Source organism: Ixodes scapularis, unplaced genomic scaffold (assembly GCF_016920785.2).
Source record: "Ixodes scapularis isolate PalLabHiFi unplaced genomic scaffold, ASM1692078v2 PGA_scaffold12__126_contigs__length_90152505, whole genome shotgun sequence".
Taxonomy (NCBI): Eukaryota; Metazoa; Arthropoda; class Arachnida; order Ixodida; family Ixodidae; genus Ixodes; species Ixodes scapularis.
This window is the reverse complement of record NW_024609838.1, coordinates 16,614,913-16,640,327: the sequence shown is the minus strand read 5'-3', so window position 1 is coordinate 16,640,327 and position 25,415 is coordinate 16,614,913. Positions and strand designations below refer to the sequence as shown.

Below are 25,415 nucleotides of genomic sequence, written 5' to 3'. Positions count from 1 at the left end.
CATTGTTGCTTGATCTCAATATTCCTCGGGTTGGTTCTGTATCGGCTAAGGGGCCGCAACGCGTTCCTAGAGGCCCAGAACGACCGGCTTGGGCGTAGCACTCTGCAGGGCGGCGACGCTAGCCTCTCTATGCGTGAAGCTAAGGTAGATATGTTCCAGCGACGTGTCGGTGATGTAGAAGTCCTGCAGCTTGAACGTCTTTTTGATCTTGGCCATCCTGTGGAACATCTCGCTCCACAGAAAGCTCACGTGGGTCATGCGAAATTCCAAGAGACCCTGCGGCAGAAAAGGTATAAACGAGGCAGCGGCGACAACTTCCTTTCACAGAATATAAATAGATAATAGGGACTTTTAGCAAACCGGCTACCGTGTTCCGCGTACCGCACTACCGGAGCCATTTAAAGCAAATCGCCCCGATGATACCTTGACCGCGAGGCGCGCGCTTAAAAGCATGTTTCAAAGATACCAATCGCGCGGTATGTGGAACACGGTAACGGTTTGCTAGAAGTCCCCAAAATGGCAGCGACATTGATCTTTAAAGTCTTATAACGCATGGAATGCACCATTTAAGTTGCGATCGTGATATTTGTTTAGAAAATATTAAACTGCGGTTTCGGAGAGCATAAGAACACCCTAGTTCATCAAATCTCCTTTTAAATATATAATGGCAATTTCCGCAATAAATTTACTGGAAAAATTGAATACGTCCCTGGGTCACGTGATGTCAATTTCCTCGATAAATTTAACTTGCAAACCGAATTGATGTAAAGGGATAAATAACATAAATTTTCTCGCCAAATTTAACCGGGACATGCAGAGGAAGTAATTTTTGTAAATAAAAAGCTCCGTAAAAAAAAAAAAAAAAAAAAGAACCTTGCGTGCTTTTAAATTTTATACCATTGATGACTGAAAGCACGTGTGCTCAATCCTACGTTCGCTTCTTAGTGTTTTAACGAGCAAGCACAGCGATATTTGGGGCTCGTGCGACTTTGCGAAGCAACGTGCCCTCGAGGTTCGAATTCAGAGACCTCCTGCAGTTCGCAAGACATTTTTCGTTTTCTTCCGTTCTCAGTCACGTGGGTTTCATATCTGGTATGCGGAACAATAAAATTATAAGACATTTCAACTTGGACTACACGAGAAAACATAGGTGAGGCAAAGCTATAGCGTACGGTCCACTAAAACTGTCTAATGCTTTGACGCATACGAGAAATGACGACACGAGATGGCTGCGCCCCTATGAACAAGGTGTATACTTATAAATTTTACGCGGTATATTATTTCGTTAAGTTTCAAGTAAGAAGACTAAGTTGTAGAGTTCTATCGGCGCAACCGGTTCTGAACCTCGTAGCGCCTCATCGCGGCGTAATGCCGCGCTATGCATTGCAGGAATCAGTGGAACGCAAAATCCATACGCGCTCCGCTCCTGACCCACAGGTTCCCAGAATGCAGCGCGCGCGGTGACAGATTAATGGAACCAGTGTGTGATGGCCGCCTAGCGATGCGCGCCTTTTGAAGAATGCAAATAGAATGCTTCTCGCCTCATTCTTTTAGGGTTGTCACCTGAGGAGACTATGAAATGATTTTTAAAATCCTTCCTCCCTCGCTTTAATTCTCAACTCAAAAGCGAAATGAGAAATCACCCTGGTCGTGACGTCCCGGATAAGATGGCTCCGAGCTTCCACCGTGCATTTTAAGCACGCCGTGAAACTTGTCATTCGCTAGTGATGATTAGAGCCGTCACGGCACTCGTTGACCACGAACGGGAATCCAAATATTCGTCATCCGATTTGTATGTTGACGAGGGCATACATCCGAGAGACGCGGTTTTCTTGTATAACACCTGAGCTAAGTTCGGCTGATGTGCCTGGACACCGCGGATGCGTCACAGTGAAATGGCGGAGAACTTTTGAAGGAAAGAAGGTCATAAATATTCTACTATATATTTCAAACTTTCCTACCGAATGACGGGTTTTTGGCTTTCCCCCTCTGTGTACTAGTTTTGGCCCACTGAGCAATATGCTATTAGTAAAATCCGCACCTGAAATCATTTACCCCAGACCAAAATCATTTCATGGTCCCATTAATCTACGTGCTCTAAGGGTCCTATCCATCTGAATATTATTTGCGAGCCTTTTCGATTGAGTATAAACACTGCAGGGGTTATCGAAGTCTATACATTGTTGAAGAGGACTCTTGCTTCGCTATGAAAAACCGTTCAAATCATACTTTGGTGAAAACCGACGCTAGTTGGAAGAGGAAAAAAGGAAAAAAAAAAGAAGAAATTGTGATGAAATGTGCTTGGTCCACGCCATAAGCATTTAGACCAGTTTGTGGGTTAGATTCCTCCAAGGTCGCAAAGAGTCCGCTCGCTCATGCTATCAGAATCACGCACGCACACGCGCACACGCACACAAACACACACGCACACACACACAAACACACACGCACACAAACACACACACACACGCGCGCGCACGCACGCACGCACGCACGCACACACAAAAAGAACATTTTCAATGCATATTTATTAACGGTGCATTCTCGGTGTCCACTACATTTCGCTACGTTGCCAAGGCTAGCGTGGCTTCCGCGGTGGTCTACACCTGTCAAAGCTAGCTGCGCGACCGCGTCCGAACGAAACGCAAGACGAGCCACATATTAGGGAGTTTTAGAATTGCGCACACTAAAGCATTGCGTACGCAAAGAATAGCGTCGTCGCCACTGCGCATGCTCCAAACGCTAACCAGGTTTTCCGCTTTGCGTACGCTATTTTAGCGTAAGCTATTTTTTCAAAATTGCGTGCGTACGTCAACGAGGTAGAGGGGCTTAGAGCGATGAACCGCGTTTCCGGTCTGCATTCGAAAGTGACCCCCATAAGGCCGCTGCCATTTTACGCAAATTTGACCACTCGTCACATGACCAAACCAAATGCGTGACGTCACAGGAAAGATGGCAGCGCCCAGGCAGCGGCTGGCCCCAGCTGGGCCGGAGCTTGTCGGGTGCTTTGTTCGTTGTCGTTCGTCTCGGCGAGTTGATTTCAGACCCGAAAAACGTCATATGGGGCCGGTCGAAAGTGACTTTAGAGTTCAGCGCGGTGTCTGACATAGGTATAACGTGAAATTAAGGAGGAACGGCTTGCATTTCGCTGGTGACCGACGGGGATATGGCCACGAAAGAAACAATCGGCCCTAGGTTGCTCGGACCTCGGATTGATTTGGATACCACTAGATAAAATTTTAAGGTGACGTTTCTGTGCTCTGTTGACCATCGGAATCTTCGAGGTCTGCAGTGAAGCGTGTGCAATAGATTTCGATACACTGTTTAGCGACGCACATTGCGTGAGTCGTGCTTGGCAGTGTGCAATCGTGGTGCCGCTTCGTTCAAATGCTCGAAGGCTCACTTTGGTTGTGCGGCGCACCGAAGAGCTGCCTTCAATCTGGTAATTCCTGTGCCGTGCTTTAGGTGATGCTGTGCGGCTTCCTAAATTGTTCTGGCGTCGACGTGCAGTTTCACGGAGCACAGGTGTTGCAGTTCGTATTGATTCTGCTGGTCTGTCGCACGTTTCGTCGAAACGAACGTTTCATCAACACTCGTTACGCGAATTGCTAGTTGTATGGACATTTCATCGCGCGTGTTACCTACCCAGTCCTATGATTAAATATCTTAGGAGCTTCCTCGCTAAAAGTTATGGTTATTCGGTGACGCGGGGCTGAAACAACTTCTCCTGGGCCCTAGCGCGACGTATACCTTTCGCTTCGATCCTCAGATATTCCAACATTCAAACGAAGCTAAGAGAATGTGACAAGTTCATGCTAAAAGCACTCAAAGTTCTATCGATCCTCGAACACATCCGGGATTCCGAGCACTGCTACGGCGATACGGCTAATGCTGTCTCATAGCTGTTAATATCCAGATGACCCAGAGCGATCTTGCGCAAAAAGAGTATAAAGTCCAATTCCTTTATATTTTCACATTATACCTGCGTCAGCGAGCACGAAGAAACCGTCGGAAAGCAGCTGCACATCACGGCTACCGCTCACCGAACAAACTCGTATCCGCCAGCTCTGGGCGCTGCCATCTTACCTGTGACGTCACGGCTCTTGGGAGGTCACGTGACGAGTGGTCACATTTGCGTACATCATGGCGGCAACCGGGGGGGGGGGGGGGGTGCCACTTCTGAACATCCGGTTTATCACTCTAAGTCCCTCTACCTCGTTGGCGTACGTAAAGAGTCTTTGCCAACGTTACTAAAACCCTCAGTTGGGAAAATCACCCTTGAAACCAGGGGGGGGGGGGGGGGTAAAGGTGGGTGAGGAGGAGTGGCAAATCCCGCGCGCCGACATCCTGGGTCCCGAGTGAAAAATCGCGAAAGAGAGCGACAGAACACGAGAGAAAGAAAGCAATGTTGCCAGCTGAAGGACGACAGTCGCAATGGTAATCGCGAAGACTGAAAACTCTCAGCAATACAAACAGTGATAATTTAACGTTGCAAACTAAATTCTGTGCTACTCTAAGGTTTATAAAATGCAGCATACTCATTACGCTGCATTAACTTCCCTTCTGTCGAAATCTCGAAAATCTGGTAGTTGCGCGGTTTCGTAATTCCGAGCGCGACCGCCCGCGCCCGGAAATACGAAACTAAACCAAATAACCGAATCCGGTTATCTGGTTTAGTTTAGTGTTGACGGGAGGCCGTACATCTGCGTGCTATGCAAAAAGAAAGCTTCGAAAGGAACGCGGATATCTTTCCACCGGTAAGTTCGTGGATTGTTGAAGTTCATGAAACTGCTCTGATGATATATTTGTGAAATCGAAGGCAGTTGGTAACCATGTGTGACCCCGAGGGTCTGCCTGCATGCTCCGCCGCTTGCGGCAGCCAGAATGCATGGGAAAATGGCGGACCTTTTCCTCTAGAGTTAGTATGTATGATCTCTATGCTTGAAACCTAGGCCGCTGGCGTCCACCGTAGGGAGGCTCTAGTGAGGGTGGGCGCAACTCAAAACCTGGAGAGCGTTTGCAATTCAATGGCGGCGCCTGAGGGAGAGGATTCGAGAAAGGATATGCGCCAGTGTTGCCTGCACGAGAGCAAGCGCCCGCTCTGTTGCAACTCTGTTGCTCCATGCGCCTTTCCTCCTCTCGCCTCCCATTGCAAGCAACGAGCGCCTTGGCGCAGCCTCTCTCGCTTCCTTCTCGCTCCGAGAGTTGCAAACGTCGAGCGGAGAAAGCAGGGTTGCCAAACAAGCAGCAACGTCCAAGATGGCGGAATTTACCATTTTTCGCGTTAAAAAAATATTTAACCTATCGCAACAAAACTGGTGGCTATGGAAAAGTAATCATTTACACCTTGCGTAAATTATTGAAGCACCGTAATGGGCTTTTATGACCTGAGTTAGGAAAGAAAACGACCCTTTTCCCCATAGACTCCCAGCAAAATTTAGCAATTAAATGGCGTCCATGTCGCGTGATCGCCGATCTAGCAGTTGCACCCACCCTCACTTGAGCCTCCCTAGTCCACCGATACGATAACAGCGCCACCCTTTAGCAACGCGTTTCGACGTAAAAGTTGCTTTCAACGTTACTAAAACCCTCAGTTGGGAAACTCGCCGTCGAAACCGGGACCGCTGGCGTCCACCGAGACCGAGCTAAATGCGACAACAGCGCCACTCTTTGTCACTTGTCCGTACTGTGGCCACCTTGAGCTTTTTGAAAGCCTGTTTTTGCGTAAAAACAAACGGAAAAGACTCTTTTTGTATGAAATTAATGGAGTTTAGTAGAAAAAGAGGGGCGCGTTATGTTTTTAAAATCTTTAGTTTGCACGGTTTTGCGGCACAATTAATATTGTTTTTATACAACCATGCCTCAGCGGTCCTTTCAGGTAGCGCGTCCCGACCTAGGTGCATTTTAACTTCGGTAGGTCGGCGCGGCGTGTCCGCGGGGGAGACGGGCGTGGCACCCCTGTAACCTCTTCCGCTGTATCTGTTCTTAAAGCCAAAATAGAAGTCACGTGCAGTTCCTCGAGTGGCCGCTGCGGGAGAAATGGTGGCGTTGTGTTCGTCATTTGCTCGGTGCTCGGAGACAGATTGGGGCCTTTTTCAAAGCTGTCTCTATGGGAGTTTCCCAACTGAGTGTTTTAGTAACGTTGGTTGCTTTGCATAGCTACTGCGAGATGACCCTGCGAGATGGCGCCATCGGCCCTTGCCCGACTCGACGTGCAGCCGTGCAGTTCCCGGAGTGGACGCTGCGGGACAAATGGCGGCATTGCGATCGCCATTAGCTCGGTTCTCAAGTACGGATCGGAGCCACTTTTTTAAAGCAAGCTCTATGGCAGTTTCCGAACTGAGTGTTCTAGTAACGTTGGTCTTTGCGCTCCTCCAAGGTGGATTCGTAATGAGAATTCGGGTATACAGCCAAGACGAGCAGAATTAGAAAATGGTGGCTCCCAGGGACCATGGCTGCGACCGCTTGGGCGGCGTCGTGAGCGCGACGTCGGCGGCATCCTCACGACTGCGATTTTGAATATGGGACGACATTGCACTCGGTTTAGAAAACCCAGTAAGGTGGGCAACGATCACCGGCAACTTGGCCGCTTGCGACGCGCGAACATGTATCCGGCGGTAAGTACACGAGACCTCTCTTGCCGAAACGATGCATGCGGGCACGACCGGTCTACCGCTCGCGTCGCATTTTCCCGTTTAAACAAATGTAAAATGTTACTCTGGACCAAAAACTTGCGTTTTCTTAAGTTACAGTATTTCGTGTGTGAAACAAAAATCGTGACTATCTTGGTGGCGTTGCAAGCGCGAGATGCATGGGCTTTTGCGTGGCGGCGGAAAAACGCTATTCTAAAACTCTCATGCGTCGTGTGCACTAACGCAAGCGCTAAATGTAGCGCTTGCGTGCGCTAAAATTGCGTACGTTATTTTAAAACTCTTCATTCTGTGGCAGCAGTGCGGTGGTACAGCACCATAAATGCTACGGTAGTCTCGGCGACGAGCCCATACTACAAGCGCGAGCTCCGGGCTTTCAGCTTCCCTGCCAAGCACACGCGCTCGTGGATGGCCGGCCGCAGTTCAAGGCCACAGGCTGTTAAAGGTACGCGCTCAGCAGCAAAGACACCACAATGGCCGCTCATGTGAGATCACCGCAAGCCGTCTACACAGGTACAGCAAACGTTGCGCCGTAAACAATGGCGCAATCTACTTTTTTCTACCTACCTGGTGTAGAGCCACACCCACTAGGAAAGCCGAACGCTTTCGAAAGCCTAAAGCAGAAATTGATGAATTGATTTTATCACATTGGTCCTTGTTCTTATCCTTTGATTCTTGAAGCCGGTGAGCTCGATATAGCTGATCTTGTTCTCCCATCGCCGCTATTAATCCAAAAATATTGAAACTTTTGAGATGGCCACTAGATGGCTCTTAATTTTTGAAAAGGGTCTACTATTAACGCCTTCTATAAAGCCCTACCTCGTAGCTGTGGACCAGTTTGGCGTTCCTAAAGTGGGCCTTGACGGCCCTGGCCACTTCCTCCTGGTAGGTCACGTCCTGCTTCTTGTCCGGGTAGGTCTTGACGGTGATGGTGAAACCTTTACCGAACTTCTGCTTGAGGTGCGGCAGCGAGCCCAGGCACTGCAGCCTGCCTTTGCTCAGGATGGCTATACGGTTGCACAGGAACTCCACATCCGTCAGGCTGCGTGCGGTGCGGACAATCGATACAGTCAGCCCCAAATATGGCGCAATGCGCGGGGCTTCTGCGCGGTTATGCGCGTGCCTAGAACGCGCATCTGAATAGTCTGTTTGCAGTGTCCTCTTTTGAGATCCTACGATTTCCGCCTTCTGACGTCACACTTGTCTTATGCGGTGGCCTCTCTCGATCCCGGGGGTGGCACAGCAGCACTAAAGGGCGCAGCGGACGCCTCTTCTGCTAAAGATCGCTCTGGAGTTTGACAGTGCACGGAGGATTCAGCAGCTAGGTGTGGGGATGCCGTGGCGACAAGCGTCGCTTGCGTTTGCTGGGAGGCTTTGGCGAGACTTCTACGACCCAGGACGGCGACATTCAACAGCGTGGTACGCCGGCTCCCCTAGCGCAATTTTTCGCCACTTCGGGACCACTTTCGATGCACGTGGGCTATGCAAGACGCTATAGACTACACCCCAGTAATCGAAGACTCCTTTCAGTCAGCATATCTGCTAAGCGAGGGGGCTGAGATGGCTGTTCGATTCAATCAAGCACGATGTTCTATTGGGAAAACATACATGTGGGATTAGAGGGAATTCGCTTAGCCTAATAAATAGTTATTATTTAATCGGTTGCAATAAATTACGCCAAGTCAAATATCGGTAAAATAAAGTACGGTGTCCCGAAGGGTTCTATCCTTGGCCCGCTGTTATTTTTAATGTATATTGCCATAACTAACGTACGACATAACTAACGTACGACATAACTAACGTACGACATAACTAACGTATCGCTCTCTGGAGATATAATCCTTTACGCTGATGACACTAATATATATATATATTTTTTTTTTCTGGGAAAAACCTACAAGAGACTGAGCACCATACCAATACGTGGCTCAGAAATATATCATTATGCCTCATAGCAGATAAGCTAGAATTATATACTAAAAAAACTAAGTATATTATTTTTAGACCTTGCAATAAATGTGTCGAGCAAGAAATCATCATATAATATCACGGCGATATTATTGAACGGGTTGTTTCGCACAAATTCCTTAGCGTTTTGTTTCACGAAAACTTAAGCTAGTCTTTTCATGTAGACAAACTAAGAACCGAGATCTAGAGCTCCATTGGACTTATCTGTAGAGTTAGACATTCATTGCCACGTCGAATAAAAAAACAGTTATACTACGCATTGGTTCATTCTCGTTTTAACTACTGCCCTACTTGTATGGGGGACAACAACAAAAACAAATATAGACAGCCTATACACACTGCAAAAGCAAGTCTTACGTTTAAAAGAAAATGTACCTTACAGGAGTCGTACTGCTCCGCTTTTAAGAAAGCACCAGTTATTAAAACTGTTAAATGTTATAAAAATAAATTATCTTTAATCATCTGTAATCAAATAGAGCCCGAGACCGAGTCAACAGCCGTCTTTCAACAGTACCTTCGGAGAGAACATACTTACAATCTTAGATCCACAAACTACACAAGAGAAAATGTACGTACAAACTACGGAAACCAGAAACTATCTAACCAAATTACCATCCTTCTGAATGACCATCCTTATCTGATGGCTAGAATCGAAGACAGTGTATCAGTTCAGGCTTTAAAAAGAAAAATGAATATGCACTTTCTCTCATATCAGGAGTGACTGCTTTCTCAGTTTTTCTTTCCTCTTTGGAGTGCTATGATATGTGCTGTGTCATGTTTATGCTTTTTTTATCACAGCATGTTATTTGGTACTTTCTTGACCTTTATGCAGTGCTGTCCCGTGTGCATTGTTATGTTTATGCTTTTCATAGTTTTGTTTACGCTTCGCAAGGTTTCGTGTGTTCCACTCTGAGTGATGTGCGGGGGGGGGGGGGGGGTCGACACCTTGTCAGGCATTTTTAATTGCCTTTTGCGACGGCCCCCTAGACAACTGTTTGATGTAGTGTGTATTATACGGGAGGGCGTAATGCGTATGTGTATTATAAAGTGGGCTACAGAGAGTGTGTGTGTGGGGGGGGGGGGGGGGTGGAGGGGGGGGGGGGGTTCAGCCTGAACTCCTACCCCCCAAAACAAAATTGCCTGCGCCATTTATATGCAGCTAGTTGCCTCTTTGGAAGAAACTGTGGAGTGCCTGTTACCTGTGCGATGTAAGTACAATAGACATCTTGGCTGCCCGCTGGAGGGCACTTATATAGTTGATAATTCTTTTGCGTGCCAATGTGCTGATGCCGACGTAGGGTTCGTCCAGCAGCAGTACTTGAGGCGTGCCGATCATAGACAGGCACAGAGACAACTTGCGTCTGTTGCCGGCACTGTAAAGGAACAGGAAACACCATCGCCGAGCTACAGTCACTTCAGCAAGCAATAGGCTGCTATGGCCAGCGTTAGGAAGTACTTTAAGTACATTCTACTTAAAGACCCACTTCAAGTAGGTTTAGAAAACTTGTACTTCACTTGAAGTACATTATGTGAGCTTTTATAGTTGTACTTTACTTAAAGTTTTTTTTTCTGGTACTTTCCGAATAAAGTAAAACTCCCTACATCAAAGCACAGTCCCCGAATTTGGTCTTGTTAAATTTATATCACAAAATGACGCTTTGTCAACGAAGAAGTGCCTTATAAGTTGATTGTGTTAAATAGTTCATCAGCGAAAGAAAAACAATGCTCTGTGATCAGTTGACTTTATCCAGTATCCGATACCATTTCCCGAAATAACTCATACAATCCTGATTAAACCTAAAGCAATGCAAAATTATAAAAAAAAGAAAAAAAACGGTATGGGGGAATGAATGGGCAGCATAAGAGATTCTGTAAAAAAGTAGTTTTACTTTGCTTTGAAATTATATTGCATTTATGTGTTTAGAGTGCTTTACTGGAAGTACATTGCGCCTTGTATACTTACTACATTACTTGAAGTACATAACCTCTCATTACTTCGTACTCTTCTTCAAGTACCTGTTAGATGTACTTTCTTCAACGCTGACGCAACGGTAAGTCAATACGTTTGTGGTGACATTGTAACAATTCCGAAGAGGTGGTGTTTTCTTCATTTCTTTCTGAACAGATTCGTGACAGCAAAGACTGAACTGGAATTCTAATAATTTTCGCGAGAAAAGAAATTATAGCTTGGACGCTAAGACAATACTGCTTTCGTGCGCAGATGATAAACTAGAGTAACCCCAAGAAAGCAAGACTCCAAGCAGCACGCAAAGCGCCAACAGCGTGAACGTCATCGCAGTAAAAACCTCATCCACTCCCACACTTGCGATGGACAGACAATATAAGACCAGCGTGTCTAAACTGCGCAGATGTCCGGGAGGCCTATAGAGAACCATTACAATAGGGGGTATTCACTAGATGCCACATCTGGAGTCCGCTGTTCATAGTGCACGCTCGGGACGAGCTCGCAGGCTACAGAGACCAGCCATCCTGTTGGTCTGGAATGCAGGTTACAAGGTCACTGTTTGGGCTCGTCGTTACACCTCGCGCTCAGGAGCCATGGGCTGAGGGCTCCTGAGCGCGAGCCCTGAGCCCATGGCTCAGGAGCCCTGAGCGCCATGGGCTCAGGGCTCCTGAGCACTGGTGAAATTAGCTCCTGAGCGCGAAAGCGCTCAGGAGCTATGGCCACCAGTGTGAATAGCCTGCACAACCTTCTAGCCAGAGCAACACTGCTCATACATCATACTAGAGACACGATGTTCGCCGTAGACATGATGACATAATTATCTGGAGACACGACTCACGCATGTTCAAAGCTTGTCTCCTTCATACATATATGTATTCTTTGAACATGTTTGCAGACAGTTCTTGCATGACCAATCTGGCGTGACCGTTATATGATGAAAGCCTTAGACAGTGTCTGCGGACTGTCTTTTGTACTAGGCTTCAGCAGCGTGGCCGTGGCCTAACGGATGTTACCCATCGAAGCCAAGCGTGAGGTCTTATACCTGTACGTTCCCACTAGCTGCTCGGCGATGTCCTCCATGTTGAAGACCTCCAGCAGGACTTCAGTGTACTTTGTCGTGTCGGCGATGCCCTTGAGTTGACAGTGCAGCATCAGCGTCTCTGTGCCCGTCAGGAGGTCCAGGATTCCGTCTCGTTGAGGACAGTAGCCCAGGTAGCTCTGGAACTGTATGCCGCCGCATGATGCCGCCGCCATGCGGCGCAACAAAGGAAAGTTCACAACGCAAGGTACGTCAGCTGAAGAGGAACAGAGCTGGAAACAAAGGGCCCGCGAAGGAGAACATGGCGTAGGCTTTTAACTGCTATACAAAAACGAAGTGCTGGCGTTTCCGGTAAAAATGGGAAAGTAATGGATTAACGTACCGATTATTGAATTAATTCATTAATTGACGTACCAATTTCTTGACCTTTTTAACCAATCAAGGGTGGACCCTAGGAACACGGAGAGAAATGAACAAAAACACAGCGTTTATCCCCTCCTCTATACGTTCATCATCTATGTATAACCTTGAAGAGCCGTCAGCGAGCTTGCCGCTGGCTATTTGTATCATATTACAAGATTTTCATGTGCCCTCGTGCATCTGCATATGATAGTCCTGCACTGAACAAGTAAAATACAAAACAATATATGATTTAAATTTTGTTCCTTACTAAGTTATCAGGGCATTTTTCTTAGAGGGGCAAGGGGGTGAAGGGGGAAGGTAGAGGAGTACTTCTGAGCTATACCAAATACTTTAATAGAAATAATTCCTCCCTCCCCGCTCATCTGCATAAGACAGTTCCCGCCGGGCCAAATTATCTCCTAGCGGTTTGAGCGTTTCGCTTCAGAGAGAACACATGCGTATAGCACTATCCGCGCTCCCAGTGTGAGGGTTACCGCCGGCGCACGTAGACATCAAGTTCACACTGGCGCTAGAAGAGATAGATGGCGCCAGCCACTCCTCCCAGTTCCATAAAAAACCACCAGGCTGCGGCACGTCCAGCCGTTCGAACTACACAAAACCTGCCTGCGCCAGGGCCATAGGATTTTCGCAGAGTTAGATTCATTTCCGCATACTTTGTTGTAGTTTAAGAAAATCAGGACAAGCCTTCCCGCAAAGCCCTCCACACTTTCCACTTTAGCAGAGTGAACGCTGGAGTGGACTCGCCTCCTTTCCAGGTTTCGCTCTGCTATAGCAGAAAGAGTGGACTGCTTTGTGGGAGGATCATCTTCTGCTTTCCGTAGCCATGCAGCAGCGGAGTATAGTCATGTATCGGGTAATACGCACAGATCTGGTATCCTTGACGACAGAGAGTGTGTTGATGTACGCGTCGCCGCAGGCAGGCATGAAGTAGCCCGTGAGGATCCTGAAGGTGGTCGTCTTGCCGGCCCCGTTTACGCCCAGCAAGCCGAAGCACTCCCCGGTCCGTAGGGTGAAGCTGAGCCCCTGCAACACGGGCTTCTTCTCCCACCAGCCGTACGCCTTCGTCAGGCGGCTCACAAACATGGTGGTCTTGTGGACCGGCGAAATAGGTATCGAGGACGCTTGGCGAGAGGACTGGCCCATGCCCTCTACCAGCTGATTCTCCCGGACCACGTCAGAATCTTCCGCCCGGTGCTGCGAAGTGTAAACCGAACGTGCAGCTCACTTTTTTATCTCCAACGGCCAGGGCAGCTGGATACCGCTTGACCAATGCATTTAATTCGCTCGTTTGGAAACGAACGTGAACTACGTTATCAACTGCCCGTTGCCTCTTGCTAAAAAGAAATAATCGTAGAACTGAAATTCTAGAAGCACAATAAGCTACACCGAGTGTCCCATGGACAATAGATGCGAAAAGGAGTCACACGGGGGCAACTTCAAAATGGCATCAAGGAATTGCTTTATTTAAATCACCAGAATGCTAAGGTTCTATACTCCGTTTCACTTTAATTGCGACCGCAACCAAAACTACAATCCAGTAGAGTCAATGAAGCAGTGATAAAAGTGCATCGTCAAGGCGCTCGTTGTCTTATGAATTCGCTAGTAACCCTTCAACCAATGACGCGAAAAAAACAAACAAACAAAAACGCATGATTGTGGCGTATTTATCTGACGCGACTGGTCTAGTCGGTGATTGGGAATGCACTTATGCGATGAGTGATGTGAGGTAGAAATTTCGACGTTGCTTAGTTTACTCTATCTGAACGGCCAAAATACGTAAAACGTTTTAGGTCTAGTCTTTTTTTTTTTTTTTTTACACAGGTATAATTACGGGGTTTACACTGCAAGCCTTTTGTCGCTTACATCCTTCGTAACACTTCAACGTTATAAAGTTTAGAACAACCAGTCCTGATGCAGCTTTGCAATGTTCCTTGCAGAAGAACCAACGATAAGAAGAAAAAGTTCCGCGCGAGTTCATAGCGACTTTTAGCAAACCGTTACCGTTTTCAGCGTACCGCACTACCGGAACCTTTGAAGCATGCTTTTAATTAGGCCCGCGCCCGGGTGATACGGTGACCAGGCTCCAGTAGTGCGGTACGCGGAACGCGGTAACGTTTGCTAAAAAGTTCCTAATGTGTACATGACCGCCATTACGAGAAGAAAACCGCTGCTTTTGCTAAATAAGCTAAGCATGTTTTCCTGGCTTAGCGCTTAATAACACCATTCTCATAAGGACTACAATCGAGAGATCTTCCGCGGAACGATAGCGAAGCGAAAAGAAAAAAAGTCAAAGCCATTCCTCATTCTTTTTTTCTTGTCCTGAAGCCAGCACCATGGTCACTACTTTCAACTTTCACCAGTTCACTTGCGTTCAAACCATATTATGCTTTACATTTAAAAAGACTCCTGATTTTAAGTCAAAGGGAGCTCTATCAGCTGACCAAGACGCCCCCGTGATGCGTACAAAGTGACGTCAATATTTACCATTTATATTGAACTATTCTTTGTATCACTAACTGCAAGCCATAGCCTCTCGTATTTGCCTATGTGCGAGTGTAGATACAGAAGCTACAAAAGCCAGCTCCGGGATTTCCGCACCCCTGCCAAGTACACTCACTCGCGCATCGCAAGCATCCTTGAAGGCAACATGTTTATAGTTGTAGCTTCGGCTTCGTTCATACATAACTAGGCGTATTGCTAAATTACCCGAGCATCAAGAAGAATAGACCGATCTCACCGGCCAGTTTGACAACGCCACCGCTGCCGCAATGCATCAAGAAAATTTTAGTCTTTCTGCACGTGCCCGAATCTCGCTGGAACACTGCACGTGAAGGGCGCGGGACGGCTCGAGCCGTCTCCAACACTCCCGCCTGCTTCTTGTGAACTAAAGCATAGCCTCCTCTGTACTCACAAAGCCTGTCAGTTCGACGACGTAGTCATAGAGTACCCGGTGGTGGATTTGGAGCGCGAGGATTTGGTACCACAAAGCACTTCTCGGGGAAGCTGGACGTCAGCCCACAGAGTTTGCAGCGGCAAAGACCCGAAACATAGTTTTCAAACTCGACGAGAAAAGACCTCCAGTGAATACCCCATATAGATGTTAGCTAGTCTTTTGACAGGTTACGTTTTACATATTACAATCCGTTTCTTCTTTTCTACAGCGGAGCTGTTCAAGGCTAGTTTCCCCAGTTTCGTGTCCGTCACTAAATAAATGTCGACACAAAACTCTGGACAGCAACCGCCATCTATGAGCGATGGCGGTAACCAGACAAATGGCTTGACGGTTGTCTGGTTGCCGCCGTCGCCCATAGATGGTGGCAACCTTTCTAGCCTTTCCACTATGGTTTTCACCAGAGTGGAAAGGCTGAATTTCTCTAGGCGTCGTCCTAAAAGTCGTCCTCAAGGTAGTCTTAGAAGTCGTCCTTGAGATCGTGGTACAATAGTACAGCTTCGCTGCTCTTCCTTCTTCACAAAAGTGAAAGGCTATATATATATATATATATATATATATATATATATATATATATATGTATATATATATATATATATATATATATATATATTTTTTTTTTTTTGAACAACGCCATTTTTAGTTTTACAGCGCTCCCTGGGGGGAGTGCGCCGGAACCTGCAGCCTCGCTGGGTTGGGGCGGAAGCTGCCCTTTTTCACCTGCCATTGACGTGCGAAAATGACTGCGTCCGATGAAATAAAGTTTCATGATCGCCTTGCGCGTCTTCCTCCCGTTTGCCCAACCCAGCGAGGAGAAAAGCGCGCGTGCAAGCCCTTTTCCAGTTCTCTCTCGCCCTCTTTTAGTAATGCGATCTAGCTGGCCGGGTTAAAATTGCGGGGACCAAAATTTCCGTGTGTGATGCAATTTATCTGAAAGAATAATCCCACACTGTAGAAAGAATAATGCCTTTCGTCTTTTTTCTTCGTTTTTTCCCCTTTCTTGTTCGTTACGACGTTACAAATGACAACGCTCTGGTTTAGCTCTGTTGCATTGGCCTCACCCTGGACGGCCGCGGGGCCAGGCTGGAGGTGACGCTGATGGAGGACTTCTCCTTCGGCGCGCTGAGCATGCTCTCGGTCCTGTAAACCCAGCGTGACTCAAAGAACATGAGCAGCAGGAAGAGGACGCAACCCTCGACGGCCAGCGTGACCACTTCGTAGTAGGCCGAGTAGTGGTGGGCCGACAGGGGCTGGATCAGGATGTGCTCGAAACGCTGGTGTTCGGGCGCTGAGAGAAACGGCACGAACGACACACAGTCATGGAAACGACGAGCACGAAACCGAGAAAGGACAAAAAGGGCGGTGAAACGATAGTTTGTTGGAATGTTTCAGCTTCACACGAGCTTCCTGACACTATAGTGGGGACGCTAGTATACTCGCAAGCAACGCCCCTGACCAAGAAATCTCTTTGTTGCGGAGTAAGTTCAAGCATAAAAGCGAGCGTTTTCTTTCAATCTCCCTTTCGTGAAACTTGGTGACGTAGTTTGAGGTCGCAGTTTTGGCGTAGTCCCCTGGTGACGACATTTGAATGCTGCTCGTAGATTGTACCCAAGTGTTGCGTGAGCACTCGGTTGTGGCTTGCGATAATCAATGGCTCTACAAGCATTCGCATATTGGCTCGTGTCCAATCTTCGTAATTACGACCGCAGCCGAACCATAATAACAATGTTTCGAACTCAGCGCGTGTCCTGTGCGATGCCAAGGCTCAGCGCGTGACTATAACCACTAACACCTTACCAGGGACCCATATGAAGGAAACTCTAAGTGGTTCGATACATTATTCCGTCTTGTGCACGTAGTATACATTAAAACACAAAAACGTGGTGGTACCGTCCGTCACATCGATTTGATTAAAATTATCGCCAATTTACAGGGTGGAAGACAACAGTATCATTTATGTTCCATTTGACCAGGAAAGTATATATGTAAGAAAACCATGACCAAAGATAAAATTTACGTGTGCGTTTTTTTTTTAAAGAAAACTACATATCGCAATATGATTTCATATAGTGATTTCATATGATATTAGGGGGCATAGGTCGTATGGGTACGGCATAGAGTCTTATGATGTACGCTGGGGGTTCAACAAGCGATAGTGTCTATATGCGACGTCTGAGAGGTAAATAGAAGCAGGTAGCAGAAAGTCTACATTTGCGGTGCTCCTGAGCATTCCTATGAGAAAACGGGCATGCATTTTGTCTCTTCGCGAGAAAATAACATGGAACACTTTTGTTATTAGGGTCGCACCGAATGAGATGTGCCTTTACTATCAAATGCAATTGCTTTATTTAGCGCAAGTTCCTTCATCAGTGAACCATGTTAAATTTCGCAATATTTCAGGCCCATACCTCTGTAGTGTTGACGATTGGGCTAGTTGGTCATTCATATTAGCGGAAAACAAACAGCGCAAGGACAAGGACAGAGTAGAAGGTGGTAGACACACACAGCGCTGTGTGTGTCTACCACCTTCTACTCTGTCCTTGTCCTTGCGCTGTTTGTTTTCCGCCATACCTCTGTTCCACAGCAGGTGTGTAAAAACAAGCGACGATTATAAGAAAAATTATAATAAAAAAGAATAAATAGCGTGTTCAAGGCTCACCAGCATTCCGGTGACGCTTATTAATTGCTAAAATGTCAGTCCTGTCACTATATGAAAATGACTCCGTCGTGCATCTTTACGAGCGGTTAAAATTGTTCAAAACGTAAAGAATAAAATATGTTGGCTATGAAACGTGTCTCTTTTATTATTTTCTATGCCGGGCAGCCTTTATCTGGAACTTGTTATCAAAAATTTCGAGCGTGCGGGTGATGTTTTAAAAGCAGAACAAGCATGTTCGCACAGAGCAGAAAGAATAAAGCAGCACTTACTTATTAAAAATCGGATTGTATTAGGTTGCGTTCAATGAATTTTGATCGTACATGCACAGGGAGTTACTGATCTAGTGTTACTGCGTAGTTCTTGCCGTCTTTCTTAGTTTTCCAGATGTCCTTTGCTCGTTTGGTACGTATATCCCTCATGCTGAAAAGCGCCGACGTCGTGTTCGCGCTAACAGTGCCCGACAGTGCACATAAATGCACGTACGAAGCCGTTTTAGCACTGTTTTTATTGGGATGAGTTTGAAAGAAAAACGCCGTAACTGACCAATTATTTCGTTTGCGTGACTGAATAATGTTTGAAGCTATCTAGTACGTACGAGTTATTCGGGCTATTTATTCTTATAATTGAGCGGAAGGAGAAAATGACACTAACTCTTTCCATAGAACTGGATTACCGCAGGTCAATTTCGACTGGTTGCTGCCTGCTTCCATTTGCCACAGCACACTAGCGCCAGTAGAACCTCTAGCGTACATTATATAACTCTATGCTGTGAACACACCAGGAACGCATCTCCAACTGGTGTGTCCACAGCATAAAAAAAGGACCCTTCGATTTTCGCCTGATGACGTCACCGAAGTGTCATGCTGTCGCCCGACGCGATCCTGGCGGTGGCACAGCGGCGCTGGTAGAGGCGGCAGACGCCTGTCCTGCTACAGGACGCTTCCTATAGTTTGACAGACCACGGAAGCTTCAACAGCAGGAGTTGGGACGCCACGACGACGGCGACACTCACGCTACCTCGTGCTTTCATCCGGAACTTCTACGCCCAACCGCCTAGATCGCGACATCCGACAGCATGACACTCCAGCTTTTTTTGGGAAGTCGTTTTGTTGCCACCTCAGGTTCACTTTCGATGCATGGGTGGAATAGGACATTAAACTCACCTGTCAAAGACGCGTTCCAGTCGTGGGCGCAAATAGTTTTTTTTTCTTCTTTTTAATAAGCAAGAAACACTTGAACTGTACTAATACGGCAACAAATGTCATTGGTCGCGGGAGGCCCGTCCGCAGGAAATATACAGTTAGATAAACAAAAGTTACAGGAAGATCCTACGCATTAACTCTCCGTTAATGCGTAGCATGACGCTTGTGAACGCCGCACATATCCCCCTTTAGGAAACGCTCACTCTGACACCTTCACTTTTGCTTTCGGCTTTCTCTTTTGCTTCCTCCATTTTTTGCTGCCTCTTTTTTGCCCTATTACAGGGTCAGTGTTAGCGTTTCCCAAAGGGGGAGATGTTTGAATTTTCCTAAAGTTCATGCTAACGGATTCCTAAAAAAATCCACCAACAGATCTTCCCGTAATTTGTATCACCCCTTTTTTGTCCTGCCTTGTTTCGGCCTGTCAGAGTACGTCGACGCCCTTGAATACGGTCATTCATATCACTCGAGGAAAGAACCACATCCATACAACTCGTGCAATGAGTTGCATCGATCACTTTAACAAAACACACATCTTAGCCCCAGGCACCGCTACTAGGGAAACAGAGCGACGAACAACCGGCGACGACAGGGCATCAACAGAGCAAGCCCGCAATCCACCGCACCACCGCGCAACACCTCCTAGATAACAAGGCCGTAGTGCTGAATGAGATGGCGCCATCAGATAGTGGCAACGCTCGGCACAGATTGGACACGACGATTGCGTCGGCTCAAACTTGACTCCAAGCCGAGCGCTGACGCATCACTCGTTTCCAATCTGTGTCCAGCGCTGTCCTTCTCTGATGACGCCATCTCATTCAACACAACGGCTTTGTTATCCGCGGCGCCTCCTTCTTTGTGGCTCCGCGCCAGCTGTGCCCTTGGCTTTGCCGAAAACGAAAGGGCTCGTTTGAACGAAAATCCCGCGGTGTCTGTCAGTTTGTCAGGGCCGGGGAGAAAGAGAGAGGCTGACGCGTGCTCACGTGAGCGCTTCGGACCAATAGAAGCGTCGCACGCGACAACTGACAAACGAAAGACACCGCCGGGTTTTCGTTCAAACGAAAGCTCTAATGCTAACGAATTAGAAACGAGTCAATTGGTTTTAAATGCTATAGATGTCATGGACGCCGGCGAAAACTATTTCCAGAATTCCCACAGAAGTTTCTTGAGCATTTAAATAAAGAAAACATTCTACTAGGCGATGCAAAATTTCTATCGCATTAAATCTACAATCAATGGTTTCTGAGCAGCGTTCACGTGGAGCGAATGCGCTGCTTGAAACCGTGTGATTTTCGCGTGTTCACGCCTTTGTGATCACCTATTCTCCTGGAACATATACTATACACCAACTCATGTTTACAAACAAACCGGAGCGCCCCTAGCGGACGCCACCGGCGCCGCGCATGCGCGATGGGGGTGTGGGCAAAAAGCTCGCCGTCGCCCATAAACAAACCATTGAAATGCGATGTTGTCGGCGTCGGTGTGAGTCCCCCTGCCCTTTTTCGCGTTCGAATTGTTGATTCTACGTCTTCCTGGCGATGTCTGACTACTTGAGCGGTGTTAGCGAAATTATTGAGGCTCGTTACTCCGCGAAACTTCGCGTGAATAATGTGACATGTGGCGATTCATTCCGCGTGGACGCCGCAGTATGTACGCTAAAACCTGATTCGCATGATGAGATTTCGCTCGCAATTTTCAGTCGCGATGCCGCTCGGGCTGCAAAAGCTTGTACCGTAGCTGAGATAGTCGACGTCGATACTGAAAATCGCAAGTAGAATCGGATAAAGTCAATTAGGCATAGCAAGTCAGTGATGGTCACTCGTTACAATGATCATCTCCTTGTATTTACTGTTTACATGGAGCCTGCTTACCAACCTTCAAACTTAAGTCTTTTGAGGCCTGCACTTACTTCGTATAGCAAGTACCGGGCCAACATTTAATCTACGGCCGGCGTCGTCTAAGAGAGCAGACGACAAGCAGAAACGTTTGAAAGAGCAGACGACAGTTCGAACGATCAGGCGGCCGTTTGAGCTTGAAGACGCACTGAACGTAGTCCGCAGGTGGTCCGCACAACTTGATGGTTTTCTGGCGTTCATGTTGGAATAAAACAAATAAATCTGATGACCACAAGTATCCGTGAATTCAACTCAAAGTGCTTCCCGCCCAAGCAATCGTTGTCCGACGGCGTCTGCTTTTCCCTTTTCACGGCACATATCCAGATTCTCGGACGAATCGAGCACGTGAAAACTGACATTCAAACCTTTCTCGACTCTTTTTTTACGGCCTCAGTCCCGGCGTTTTGACGAGAAGATAGGTTTTTGTCTGGTTTCCTTCAAAACAATGCAGGAATACACGTCTGGCATGGGGACTTCTGCCCACAGCCCCAGACCGGAAATGCGACCGACGCGCCACCACCGCGCCGTGACGTCACACAGATGAGTTGGTGTATAGACGCTTTCAGCGAGTCAGTTAATCGAGCTGCCACCAGTCGGCTCGCCCTTCGCGCGCTTTCCGGGCCGCCATAGCCGACCTTGTTTCTCGCCGTTGCTCCGCGTTGTGTGCTGTTCAGGCCACTACCGGAGCTTATTTTTCGTGTTCTTTTACGTTGCGCGTTAAAATCTTGTAATTGCTTTAGGCCTTTTCGATATTTAGGACTTTCATTTAATCAATTGATATCTATATTTCGACATAGCTCTTGTATTTTCTTATTTATCGAATGGAATCGGACAGCGAATGGGTCGACGATACAAGATTATGAGGCTTCAATGACCATGTAAGTTCATGCCATTCTTACGTTTTTGTCGCTAATAAAGGGCAGTCAACACTATTGCGACATATGTAAATCGCAACTGACGCAGTAAGGCAATGACAGTCGTGCTTCTCGCTGCATGTGCGCGCTAGTTTCCGTAAAGCCGACCCGCGATTTAGCGCGCGACGAGACGAGCGACGGAGAATTCTCACCGTCGCCCGTCGCATCGCTCGGTTTTGGGATTTTTAGAAAACGTCGCTCACCGTCTTGGTCGCTTGCTCCGTCGCTTCCATGTAGTTTGCCTCGTCGCGCGACTGACTGAGCGGCAGCGAAGCGGGTCGCTTATCTGATCGCTCGCCAAATCGCTTACATGCGGCTCATACTCAATTAATTTCCATGCACACACCATTGAACCATCGGCGCCTCGATATTAAGTATAAACCGCATGCAAGCGATTCGGCGAGCAACGAGACAAGCGACAGTGACCCGCTTCGCTGTCGCTCGGGCAGTCGCGCGACGAGGCAAACAGCATGGAAGCGACGGGAGCAGGCGACCAAGACGGTGAGCGAAGTTCTCTAGAAACCCGAAAAACCGAGCGATGCAACAGGCGGCAGTGAGAAATCTTCGTCGCTAACTCTCGTCGTCGTCGCCGTCGCTCGTATCGTCGCACGCTAAATCGCTTACATGCGGGTAGGCTTTACGGAAACGAGCGCGCACAAATCAGCGAGAAGCAGGACTGGATAGTCAGTTGAAATTTGCATATGTCGCAATGGCGTTGACTGCCCTTCATTAACGAGAAAAACGTTAGAATGGGATGAACTTACATGTCCTCTGAAGCCATAATCTTGTATCGTCGATCCATTCGCTGTCGGATTCCATTTAATAAATAAGAAAATACAAGACCTATGTTGAAATATAGATATCAAATGATTAAATGAAAGCCCGAAATATCGAAACGACCTAAAGAAAACACGCGATTTCAACGCGGAACGTAAAAGAACGCGAAAACAAAGCTCCGGTAGCGGCCGGAGCAGTACACAACGCGGAGGAACGGCGAGAAACTGAAGGGCGGCTATGGCGGCAGGGTCACGTGACGTCAAGATGGCGGCGCCCATGAAATGTTGCCTGAAAGGGTCTACATTTCAGCTTCAGTCCCGACGGAGCCGACGCTACGAGTTAATGGGACCAATCAACCAGCGTTGAAGCGCAACTCACTACGCCTTTTTAGTTTATGATTGGTTCAGCCATAATAGATCACATACAGAAATACAACAAACACCATGATGGTGCTCTTTCGACAAAGTCTGAATGGTCCCTTCAGCTCGCAGCGTCAGCTGCGTCTAAACTTAAGGTAAAACGAAGTATAGAAACAATCTAAAACAAGCGCATTTACTCCTCTGAAAGTAAAACAAACTATGTTTCGAAAAAAAATGCAAGCATATTCAGTGGATCTTCCGAGTGTAAGTGGGAATCTCACTTTCGCAGCACAGCTTGAGCGCTGGCTTGAAGTCGATTGCATGCGTGTGGCAGATGCGCTCGAGGTCGACGCCACCTTTGCGGCAGATGGCGTTCTCCCTGCTCAGCTCCAGGATCTTGGTCATGCCGCGGGAGTAGGAGAAGGAGGGCACCAGCCGCATCACTTGCAGCATCACCTCCAGAGCCACGATGAGAAAGGGAGCCTTCAGGTTGTGCGAGAAGTGCTCCATAAACACGGTCGCCAGGCTGCCCAGTAGCGCTGCGAACGCCGGAACGACATTCAACGCCGGCTAACGCATAGACCTGTAGCTCTCAAATTTGGAGCGGCGCCCCTGGCGAGGAAAGTCGGATGTCTTTTTAGGTCGCGTGTCGTTTGTTCCGTCCGTTCAAACGTTTTGCTAGTGCCCGTAGACGGGCGCTGAGGGTCAATGAGACGTTAGTTTGCACTGGTGGGTCCCACGTAATGGAGCGCTAGGACGCCGCTTCACGTCAGCACCGAAAGGCCACGTCTCGCGGAGACTGGCAGGGGCGCTTTTGTGGTCGCATGTCAAGACGCTACAGCGCCCCCTAGACAAGAGATACAGGCCTATAGGTATAAGGGTATGAGTTTGACGAACTTTGGGGGTCCAAATCTTCTGACACTCCCCCCCCCCTTTGTTTTTTTTTTTTTTGTTTTTTTTTTGGGGGGGGGGGGGGGGGGTTACATGCGTAAATTTTTCGGGCAGAAGGGAGGGAGGGTGCTTTCTCAAACATTTGACAAGCTGACGCCCCTAGACCCACTAGATAAGCTACGCTTGAGACTAACGAGACTTCGGCCATCTCGTGATCAAACTCATGGTTGTTAATTATCTGAAGCTTTATCTGAAATCGCTGGAGACGCTTTTCCGTCTTCCAGAAACGCTAGAAGAGTTCGCCACAGAGCAAAACGGTATCACCTGAGCTTCCTAACACCGTGGCTAAAGCTGAGGGAGTCGCATGTTGTAATTGTGACGATCGTCAGTTGCGTCTGCTTTGCTCTAAGCACCAAGATGGCGGCGCCCACTAGCAGATCGGGGAACGGTGTGCCGATGCTCAAAGCGCAGCTCATTCAGTAGCTCTAGATTCCCTCTTACGAAAAACTTCCATCCGCCTTTGTTTACCACGTCCTTTGTTGTTCCTCTCGATGTCCGCTTGACCTCCTAGAAGCTTGTGACTAGCCACGATCTTTGCGGTGGTGCAGCAGCGGAAGCGGATATGACAAACGCTTAGGCCAAAAACACACGAGCAACAAAAGCCACAGACTTATTATGTTAATATATACGCAAACGTCCCACGGATTTCGGCCCCTTCGGAACGGCGGGGCGTAGACAAGGGCATCTGAGGCCCCATAAACCACCGTCGCCATTTTGGGACCACTTTTGGTACGTGGGCGGTCTCGAACGCTACACACATACCCGGCGAGGACGCGTTCTAGGCAACGCAATGTAGGCAATACTAGCAATAGCGCTGACTTCCCAGGGATCTGGAATCATTCGGGCTGCTGTACTTTTACCTGCTTCCGCGGTGCACTGTTTTCCGAATATGAGGATTTATTTTTTAGCGTTATCATGCTTCGAATCGAATACCACGATAGAGCACAATAAATACCGATGGCTGTATTCCTATCACTCTCAAAAAGAAAATAGCTGGTCATAAAAGAACTCTTTCGGGTTTTTCGGCTTGTTCATGGTTTTCTCCTTGAAAAGTTATTTTAAGCACCCGCTAAAAGGTTTTCGTGAAAAACCTATAGGTGTTGTTTTAGCTCCTTCTTTTGATGCGAAAGGGTTCTTCATCGCACAGTTGTCTTTCTAGTGCGGCAGGGGGCAATAGCGCCAGGGGCGAAACCGTTCTTCACAAGCTGAAAGTGTCCGTGAGGTGTCAAAGAACTTTTCAACGATCGATGTTTTTTTAGAGTGTAGAGTAACACTTAATTTTACGCCTAATCGTCTCAAGGATAAACGTCGAAAACCAAACAAGCAGTCAGAATCGACGTCAACGCATGATTAGACGCTCTTTGACGGATCCAAAAAGAACGGTTTAAAATGTCACAGATTAGCTAGTCATTCAGTTCTTCAGCGTTAGTGAGAAAGTGAATGGAAAATCGCCGGGCACAATATGATGCTCACATAGGACGAAGGAATAGATAGCAAGCATCGAATAGCCGAAGGTCGGATTGTCGAAGGCGAACGACATGACGTAGATGCCCGGAAGTGCTGCGAATCCGTGCAATAGGTTCAGCAGTACGATGCTCCCTGCAAGAACAAAAAAAAAAAACTATTGGTCAGGCTGACGGATTTAAATCCGTCCAAGATTTTTTT

At 47.6% G+C, this 25,415-nt stretch overlaps 1 protein-coding gene across 1 annotated transcript; it reads right to left on the bottom strand.

Moving 5' to 3' along the window:
- Nucleotides 1-30: 30 nt before the first annotated feature.
- LOC8037982 (phospholipid-transporting ATPase ABCA3) lies at nucleotides 31-25,343 on the bottom strand. Its single transcript, XM_040213193.1, has 8 exons — nucleotides 25,224-25,343; nucleotides 23,081-23,338; nucleotides 16,058-16,284; nucleotides 12,911-13,240; nucleotides 11,627-11,808; nucleotides 9,818-9,991; nucleotides 7,470-7,692; nucleotides 31-276 (listed from the first exon to the last, which is right to left on the bottom strand). The coding sequence occupies exons 1-8, from the start codon at nucleotides 25,288-25,290 to the stop codon at nucleotides 67-69; spliced, it is 1,671 nt and encodes a 556-aa protein (XP_040069127.1). The 5' UTR covers nucleotides 25,291-25,343; the 3' UTR covers nucleotides 31-66.
- Between the last annotated feature and the right edge of the window lie 72 nt (nucleotides 25,344-25,415).

Excerpts from the sequence above, each read along its gene's own strand:
- LOC8037982 (XM_040213193.1), bottom strand. The coding sequence starts at position 25,290 with ATGTCGTTCGCCTTCGACAATCCGACCTTCGGCTATTCGATGCTTGCT. Across the intron at positions 11,809-12,910 it reads TCGTCAAGGATACCAGATCT|TTCCAGAGCTACCTGGGCTA; the intron begins GTGCGTATTACC and ends GGCGGCATACAG. Across the intron at positions 9,992-11,626 it reads CAGCTAGTGGGAACGTACAG|TGCCGGCAACAGACGCAAGT; the intron begins GTATAAGACCTC and ends GTTCCTTTACAG.